Source organism: Dichotomopilus funicola, assembly GCF_033296635.1.
Source record: "Dichotomopilus funicola strain CBS 141.50 unplaced genomic scaffold C8A04scaffold_33, whole genome shotgun sequence".
Lineage (NCBI taxonomy): Eukaryota > Fungi > Ascomycota > Sordariomycetes > Sordariales > Chaetomiaceae > Dichotomopilus > Dichotomopilus funicola.
The window spans coordinates 350,801-359,859 of NW_026944054.1; the positions used below are offsets into that span (position 1 = coordinate 350,801).

The 9,059-nt window shown below is 54.8% G+C and overlaps 4 protein-coding genes across 4 annotated transcripts; 2 read left to right on the top strand and 2 right to left on the bottom strand.

Annotated features, from left to right (window-relative positions):
* Nucleotides 1–303: 303 nt before the first annotated feature.
* C8A04DRAFT_12319 (methionine synthase) lies at nucleotides 304–1,452 on the top strand (the record flags this gene model as incomplete). The annotated part of the gene is made up of 1 exon (XM_062777302.1): nucleotides 304–1,452. The coding sequence occupies one exon, from the start codon at nucleotides 304–306 to the stop codon at nucleotides 1,450–1,452; it is 1,149 nt and encodes a 382-aa protein (XP_062636878.1).
* Nucleotides 1,453–1,657: 205 nt separating this feature from the next.
* Nucleotides 1,658–2,968, bottom strand: C8A04DRAFT_12401 (putative actin-binding protein; the record flags this gene model as incomplete). Its single annotated transcript, XM_062777327.1, has 2 exons — nucleotides 1,658–1,969; nucleotides 2,000–2,968. 2 exons carry the CDS (start codon nucleotides 2,966–2,968, stop codon nucleotides 1,658–1,660), a joined length of 1,281 nt encoding a protein of 426 aa, XP_062636879.1.
* Nucleotides 2,969–5,315: 2,347 nt separating this feature from the next.
* On the top strand, nucleotides 5,316–6,199 carry C8A04DRAFT_28939 (protein FMP52, mitochondrial; the record flags this gene model as incomplete). Its single annotated transcript, XM_062780833.1, has 3 exons — nucleotides 5,316–5,554; nucleotides 5,619–5,850; nucleotides 5,927–6,199. 3 exons carry the CDS (start codon nucleotides 5,316–5,318, stop codon nucleotides 6,197–6,199), a joined length of 744 nt encoding a protein of 247 aa, XP_062636880.1.
* Nucleotides 6,200–6,909: 710 nt separating this feature from the next.
* On the bottom strand, nucleotides 6,910–8,730 carry C8A04DRAFT_28940 (uncharacterized protein; the record flags this gene model as incomplete). Its single annotated transcript, XM_062780834.1, has 3 exons — nucleotides 6,910–7,002; nucleotides 7,069–7,172; nucleotides 8,592–8,730. 3 exons carry the CDS (start codon nucleotides 8,728–8,730, stop codon nucleotides 6,910–6,912), a joined length of 336 nt encoding a protein of 111 aa, XP_062636881.1.
* Nucleotides 8,731–9,059: the final 329 nt, after the last annotated feature.

Here is a 9,059-nt window from a genome sequence, read left to right on the forward strand (position 1 = left end):
AAGGAATACCAACTCCGAAAGCCTGGGAACGGTACACATTCCGCACGACCGACACTTCCCTTCGCCTGGTACACAGACGTCACTAGCATACGACGCGCCTTCCAGTCCCACCACCGCGCTTCGTACGAAACTACTCCAACGGACCGAATTATCCCGGCCCGCGACGCATCGTCCCGCACCGCGTCCCACCACCAGCCTCTAGTGTCACCTCTTCCGCGACACATCGCTGAGACAATCCGAGCCGTCGGCGTCGGAAACCTGACGACCTACCAACAAACCCAATATTCCCCCATATCGGCCACCATGCCTCTCCCCGCGGGCGTCTACCGCGCCGACCATGTGGGCTCTTTTCTCCGTCCGGCGCCGATCCTGCGAGCTCGCGAGACCCTCGACGGCTCGAGCCCAATCCCCGCCGACGAGCTGCGTAAGCTGGAAAACGAACACATCGAAGGGGTCGTGAAGCACCAGATCGACAGTGGCCTGCAGTCTGTGACGGACGGCGAGTTTCGGCGCGCGTGGTTCCACCTCGACTTCTTGCAGCATCTCGCTGGGGTTGAACGACATGGCAGCTTGTCGTCAACCAATGTCACGTCTCACGGTGTTACCCCGCCCAAGATTTTGGTTGTCGACAAGTTGGGCCACCCAGAGGGGATCCAGGTCGAGGACTACAAGTTTGTCGAGAGCGTCCGCAAGCAGGTCGGGTCCAAGTCGACCATCACCACCAAGGTCTGCATCCCCAGCCCGACTATGGTCCATTTCCGCGGTGGGCGCGAGGCGATCTCGACCACAGCCTACCCAACACTGGACGGCTTCTTTGAGGACCTGGTCAAAGTTTACCAAGCCGAAATCGCAGACCTGTATGCGGCCGGGTGCCGATTTGTTCAGCTGGACGACACCAACCTGGCTTACTTGTGCGACGAGGGCATGCGGGCCGAAGCAGCCAAGCGCCACGGCGAGGACCCGCAGAAGCTGACCAAGCACTACGCGTCGCTCATCAACGCGGCCATCAGCCAGCGGCCCAAGGACATGGTGATTGGTGTGCATCTGTGCCGTGGCAACTTCCGTTCGCAGTGGTTCGCCGAAGGCGGATACGAGCCCGTGGCCGAGGTGTTGTTTAAGGAGCTAGACGTCGATGTGTACTTCCTCGAGTACGACGACGCGCGGTCGGGCGACTTCTCGCCGCTGCGGTTCCTGCCGGAGAACAAGACTGTTGTCCTTGGCGTCATGTCGAGCAAGAAGGCTGAGCTGGACGACAAGGAGGATATTGTGCGGCGGTTGAACGAGGCGGCCAAGTTCTGTCCGCGTGGGCTGGACCAGCTGTGCTTGTCGCACCAGTGCGGGTTCAGCTCTACGATGGAGGGTAATGATCTGAGCGAGGAGCAGCAGTGGGCTAAGGTCAAGTTGGAAGTGGAGATTGCGAAGCAGGTCTGGGGTGAGGACCTGTCGGTTTAAGAGCGATGGTCCTGGAGAATGAACTTCAACCTTGGTAGATACCCAACGCTTTAACAGCGATCAGTTAGTCGGAAACTTTGGGTTTAGAATGGGAGCAACGGAGTAGAATGGTAGCCTCTCTTTACATACAGGCCGTACCGCGCTCAAGATTTGTAAATAAATAAGTCTCCCAGAAACAACAGTTCACACCTTCCCCGTGACTCAATCACGCCACGCCAATGACGCGCAAGAATGCAGTGCTCTCCGAACCCTCACGCACCTTCGCAACAGGTGTGAGATACGCATCCCCATTCTCCTGCTCGCCCTGCAGTCTCCGCACATACGCCTGCGCAACCCTCAACCACGTCGCCTTCTCGGCCTTACTCGCCCCCTGACCTTCCCATACCCAAATCGTCCGCCCCGCATCATCCAACACAAACACATCATCCCCATCCAAATCCCCACGCAACACCACCTCATTCTCCTTCACCAACCCAAATTCCAACCGCCCGGACTCATCACTCAACTTGAACAACTTCTTCCCAGCCCCCGATGATCTCGAACCCACCCTAGATCCCGCAGCACCCCCACCCGAAGACGAAGCCGAAGACGAAGGCCGACTCCCCACCAAAGGCCTCTCCGCCGTCAAACTCCCAAACCCATCCTCCTCTCCACCCCCCAACATCCGGACCACCACCCTTGACCGCGCCTCCGCCTGCGACACCACCTCCACATCCACCCGCTTAGCCAATTTCATATCGTGCACCACCTGCGCGGCACGCGCCTTTTCCATCGGCGAGCACTTCTTCCCCTGCCACACCCAGATTTTCCCACCGGCCGATGCCCCCTGCTCGACGATGAAGACATCGTTTTCGTCTAGCGAGGTCCACATCGCGGGGACTTCGTAGACTATGACTGCGTCTGCTCCCGCACCCGGAGAAGTGGACGGGTTGCGGAAGACGCGGAGGAGGGTGAGGATTTCCTCTTCGTCCTTTTCCTCGTCCTGGGGAACGTGGCGGAACCCGGAAGCGACACCGCCGCGACGGAAGGTAACGCGGGGGAAGAGGGAGAGGAAACCTGGGGAAGGGCGGGCTTGGAGTTCGCGGTGTTGGGTGGCAGCGCCGTGGAGGAATTCGTCGAGCTCGACGGTTTTGTAGGCTGCTGTGCCGGCTTCGTCTTGGGAGGTATGGGCGCCTAGGAGGAAGTGGATTGTGTGGGAGAGTTTCGGTGGTTCGTTCTCAGTTTCCTCGGCGGGGTCTGTCTTCTTCTTCTTGATTTGCTGCGAGTGCAGCACGATGTAGCTGTCGCCATCGTAGAATTGGCCGTATGCTTGCTTGGGCACGGGAACGACAGCGAAGTTCTCGATGCGCCAGACGAAGATCCCCGGGACGAGGCCGACGTGGCCGTCGTTCCAGGCTGGTTCGGTGGCGGCAGAGGCGTATTTGACTTTGTGGTCGAGGTCGGAGCCGATTAGCTCCACGTTGCTGTCTTTGATGTCGTACTCTTTGAGGTGGACGAGGCCGTGGTTGGGTGCCATTGTGTCGTTTGGGGTGGTCAGTGGTTAGTATAGAAGATGGTAGGTAATTAAATGGTTGTAGAGTGTGCCGTAGAATCGTGACTTATTGAAATCGAAGGTCGATAACGAGTAGATCTGTGAGAATCTTGAGTGAGTTGAGTTTACTTGAGATCCAGGGACTAGTTGGACCCCTCTTGAAGCTGAGGACCCCTGTTTCCCCGTTTCCCTGTTTCAGCACGCTCGCGCAGTACTGTGCCACACCAGAGAGTGGCAAATCCGGTATTCAGAATAAGCGTGAAACAGGAACCCAACTCCACCAGCTGAGGGGCCCAGCTGACACCATCATCCACTAACGGGTGGCTTTGGAGCACGCCCCATTAATTTAGCATCTTGCATGTTGACATGTTCAATTACACCCATAGACCCTTTCGTTGTTTGTCAAACCAACCCATGTATTCGCTGTATCAAACGACTAGCCCAGGAACGCAACGAATGCCGTGGTAGCTGTTGACGCTCAATGGTGTCCGCTAAGTCTGAATATGCCCGTTTTGGTCTTGCGGCCCCCCTCTATCGACCCACACTATGTCCAATACCCCCCTGATCCCTTAACCCAGTTACAGTATCCTCAACCGCTCCTCTTTTCCCCCATATCTCCATTCCTTCTCTTTAACGCCATCGCCCTCGCTTCCTGAGCACCCTCGGCCGTCCCTCTGATGGACCAGGCTCGTCTTCCTCATCCTTTGCCTGTTCAGACAATACCTGAAACTCCTCTGTGCGCACGATCCCCGATATTCTAGATGTTCCCTCGTTGCGCTGGTTCCCAGATGTGCCCTCGTTGTTCACGGTCTCTGACCCTCCCTCATTTTGCAAGTTCCCAGGTGTTCCGGCCCCGGAAGTTCCCTCGTTGGGCGCGTTCCCAGATCCTTCCACGGCATGCACGGTCTCTGACTCTCCCTCATTTTGCACGATCCCAGGTGTTCCCTCGTTGCGCGTGATCCCAGATCCTCCCACGGTCGGGACGGTCTCGAACCCATCCTCATTCTGCACGTTCCCGGACTCTCCTCCGTCTGCCTCTGCCGCACCGAGATTCTGCTTTGGAATCCCTTGTTGCGGTAGACCGTTATCAACCCGCGAAGAACCGCTTCCTGGAGGGCTGCCCGAGATACCCCACTAGCGCCGGTACTGCCCCCCTTGGCCCGTCGGCCACAGCCAAGATCCTCGCGTCCCGGTGGCTTCTCCATTGACCCCAGGCCGGATGGGTTGCCCTCTGATGCGCTGAGGCAAGAAACGGAGAAAGTTGTATACGGCGGCGGGCCGACGGGTGAGTCTCATCCCTAGGACGAGTAATGCAACAAATCCAAAACTGCCGAAAGCGATTCCCAATGCTGTTCTAAAGTTAAACATAGTTGTGGCTGGGGCGACTCGGTCGGGCGGTCTCAGGATACGTGTTGCTGAGGTTGTTGTGATTCGAGTGACTTATAACTCCGTTGGGCAACTTATGATATTGGATAATTCGTGTTTGTAATAATCGGGGCGTCTTAGGTCATCAGATTTGGGTTTAAGGGAAAATTTCGTTGTCGATGATGCTTGGTCCTCGCCTTTTTTTGAGGGGAAGAATCGTCTAGTGTCAAGGGTGCGGACCTCCGGCTGCTACTCCTGCCGATTCAAGACCAAGAGCCGCTCCGGGAAAATGGAGGGGCCGGGGCGCGGGTGTTCGAGGAAGGAAGCATCTGAGGCTGACATGGCGATTTGTTTGGACGTAAGGGATGCAGCCGTTGCGTGATGGTCGAAGCCTGAACATGTGCGTTTCTGGCATTCTGCTGCTAATTACTATGAAGTATAATCCTGTAACATCCTGTCAAAACGGCCATCCTTTTTCAATTATGAAGAGACCAAATACATACACCAACGCAGTTTATTTCTAATTTTCCACTTGAGATTAACAATAAGCCACTGCATGCCAACCTATTACATGACCATCTGCATTTTAAGATGGACGGCAGTCCTTACATTCGAAGTAAATAGTACCTTCCGTTCGTGGCCGCTCAACCTTTCACTGCGGCAATCACAAAACCCTAATTCAAAAGAGAATCATTACTTCGTACATACAACGGTCGCATTGGTCGGGTTTGTTTTCGCATCTCAAAATTCCAAGACAGGGTCCCGGCGATGGCACCTGATGTTGCCCCGAAGCTCCGTTCCGGGCTGGTGCCGGAACGTTTCCAAGCGACAAGTCCCCTGCAGATTGGGCCGTTGCGAGCCCCGGACTTAAAACCCAAAAGCCCGTTCCTCCGCTCCGGTGAGCAAAACACCAAAACACCAAAATTCATCTTGCCTGAGAAACCACTCAAATCCAAACACCTTCATCATGAAACTCATTGTCGCCGGGTCATCGGGTTACGTGGCCGCTGAGGTCATCCGTCAGGCCCTGTCAAACCCAGCCATCACCTCCGTGGTGGGTCTAGGCCGGCGCGCAACCCCGGAGCCACAGAACCTCGAGCCTACGGCCAACATCGCAAAGTTCAAGTCCGTTATTCTGAAGGACTTTGGCGCCGAATATCCCGATGACGTGAGGAAAGAGTTTGCCGAGGCCGATGCCTGCATCTGGTAATGAACCCCATCTCTCTCAGGTCCAGTACCTAATTCACCGTGCTGAGCCCACGTTTGCCAGGACAATCGGACTGGTCCCAAACAAGGCGATGTCAACGTCTCTGGAAGAGGCGGGCAAAATCTGCCGCGACTACCCCGTCCGGGCCGTCGAAACCATTTCCAAGCTCCGCCAAGCTGCCCCTGAAAGCGAGGCGAAGAAAACTCCCTGTCGCTTTCTCTACATCAGCGGCAGCGCCGCTGAGCGTGACCAGACCAAGAAGCCGCTTATTCTAGGAGCATATCTCCTAATCCGTGTAAGACACTCCCTGCAACACAATCCCTCCTTAACGCCATTTACTGTGATGACCCCACGATATTGACCCCGACCAGGGCCAAGCAGAAACAGGCGTCCTGAAGGCAGCCGAAGCCTCCAACGGCACGGTGCAGGCGGGTATTTCCAGGCCGGGCCTCATCACGGCGAACAGCGGGGTGGTGCCGGTATTGCAGCGCGGTGTGATGGCGACGTTTCGACAACCTCATGTAAGGCTCAGCGAGATCACGGCTACGCTGTTGCATCAGGCTGTTGAAGGGGTTGAGAACGATACGCTGCAGAATGGGGACCTGGTGAAGATTGGGCAGAAGGTTTTAGGGCAGAAGAAGTAGGGGGGAGGTTGTGTGCGTGAATCTGGAGTTGGATGTTGTAACGGGTAGGGGGGCGTTCTTCGCCGGGCGCCCTGTTCGTGTTGTCTAGGACGAGCAAGTTTGTTAGCCTCAATGACCTAACACACAATGAGACGAATTTAATAGCGCCCAAAAGGATGAAAGGAAAGGAAAATATCCAAAACATACAACACTAGGGATTCCCCTGTTGTTACCGACCTGAGTAGGTACTGATCCGGCGACCGTCATTTTGTCTAGCGTGAAAGGGAAAACGCTACCAAGCGGCGTCGACCTTGCCGTCTATTGTTAAGATGGCCGTCTCGTCTGGTGTTGGGAGGAAAGCAGGTATCCGCGAAAGCACAAGAGGAGCAGTTCTGCGTATGGCCGTCGATGCGATCGTAGGACACTCTTCAACGACCTTCGCAATATGACCCTTACACAGGACGAGGGCGCCCCAGATCTCAAGGGTCACAGATTCGGCGATGCCAAAATCTCACAGCGAAGTGTAGCAACTTGTCTGGAGTGAAAAGGATCGATTGCTTGCTGGAGAACTTCCTGAGTGCCCCATAATGAGTGTCTAGCTACCTCTTCAACGGTGATAATCCCTTCTTGGCAGTGATAACCCCCTGCTTCGTTCCTGAAACAATTGGCTGCTGGTGAACCCTGTACTCCAGCTGTAGCCTACCCGACCGGCTTGACCCATTTCCTGACATTTACTCGCTGTCGGAGCTATCCGAATGTTCGACCTTGGCTTTACGGCAGCAGGCAGGAAGCTGCTTGACATCGCGATCAACCTCCTGGTCGTGCTAAAAGTCTATGGTTAGTACCTATGCAGTCGGCAGTCTAGAGGTTCTCATGGGTAAGAAGCTTACTTCATCGGCGGCGCTACCATCAAAATCGAAGGGCTCGTCTCCAAAGCTCGCCACGGGACGCTTGGCACCACTGCAAGAGCAGCCGCCGCCGCAAGGGCACCTCCCTATAAACTGAAGTTAAGTTATGCGCAACAAATGATCGGCATGGTGAGCGTACCGTTTCCGCGACCACACTGAAGGCATCCCGTAGAGCAAACCATTGTTGCGGTATTGGGCAGTTGAATTTTTTTAAGGAGGGTTGAGATTGAATTGTATAGGTAGAGAGGGAGTTGTGAGATGGAATGAAGAAAGGAGAGTAAACCTTGGAATGTCCTGGCCTTTTATAAACAACAGAGAGGAACAACTCTTCATACAAACTGTGTCAGTGTGTCTCTGAACTGCCATCGAAGTGTAAAAATTAGACGGAACCCCACACTAAACCACCGCGAATGAAACGAAATGTGACGTCTGGTATTACAGACTTACCGTTGAAACTGCAGCTGGTAAAACCGCGGGGAACAGGGCTATTTTGGGATGTCATTTGTCTTTGTGGACTATTGACGTTCCGATATCCTTTGCAGTAATGCGGGCATCCGATATAGAAGTATTTTTCCATAGAAACTGCGAGAAAAGTGACTTCGGTGGAGAATTTATTTAGGCAGTCGCTGAGAAAGGGTGGGTCAATTCACCCCTGAACACTAAGACGCTAATAACCCCAAACGGAAGTGAGGATGAATTAACCCATGTCCAACCGCTGTCCACATGGCCACTTCACTTCGGTCCTTCAACCCAGGCCCACGCTCTCGGCTTCCTCACTGACCTCCAAGGCCACCTACGGATACTCCTTAAGGCATCGTTTATCCCCTGAGCGTGGGGTATGGCCCCCGTATGGATCGTCACGATTAGTGTGAACAAGTGGCACGGCACAGCCAGGTTTATCGTTTTCTTGAAATGGACAACACTAGTACCGCACTACCTAACATAGGAAACGAGTAGTCCGTGTTTGGGTCCCGAGAGTCTCTGCCTTTTGACTCGTCCAACCCCAAAAGATAAGCTTTGGCCGATCAATCAGGGTGTGGATTGTGGCCAAGATATCGACAACGGGACTAAACACTCGTGTCCCTACCCGGTAGTAGGTCCATACCTAGATAAGGTGCCGACGGCTAGGTAGCGGCCCAGGCAGACAGAAGCTATGGCTACCCGGCTGTAGCAACGTGGTACTCGTCCCGACCAAAACAACGAAATTTCAAAACTGCACTAACCGAACCACACGCACGTCGGACCGACGTTCACGACAATGCGAACGGCACAGAGGGTCTTCAATCCCGGGACCAGCCTCTCTCAATACACCAACAAAACAAGCCGACAAGAACAACCCCAACCCCAATCCCAAACGCCCCAACATCGGTCCCAAGTCCTAACCTACGTAGATTACCACCCTCCCACAGTCATCGTCACAGTCCCATGATCACCCCCCGCCTTCGTGGCCGCCACACATTGGCATTTCTCGCGACAGACCGGGATGGTCGTGACTAAGGTCTGACCCTGGCATATCGCGCCGTCGATGGAGCATTTGAGACGCTGGTACCAGTGGCCGCAGGCTAGCGTGTAGTCGGCTGTGGATGTGGCGGTGAGAGCGAGGGTGAGAGTGAGGGTGAGGAGGGTTGTGACGTAGGGGCGCATGGTGGATTTGGGTGGTGGTTGATGGAATTTCAAGGGGTCGTCTTGGTGGTGGGCTTAATGATATTTGGTGGTTGGCGATGGTTTTGGGCCGGCTCGGTTGGCTGATGCTCTGTCGGCCGGGAGCTCGAGGAGCGATTGTGAGATGGAAGTTGGTGAGGGGGAGACTGTTGTCGAGGCCATTTTCCTTGAGAAGTCCGTGACGGCCTGTATGATGGAGGTAAAGCCATGCAAATGATACGAAGCCTTATTCAGTTCCTAAAGCGTAATGTCTTGTACTAACGTATATTATAAGCGAGTGGATCATATAAGCGAGTGGATCAAATTCTCAC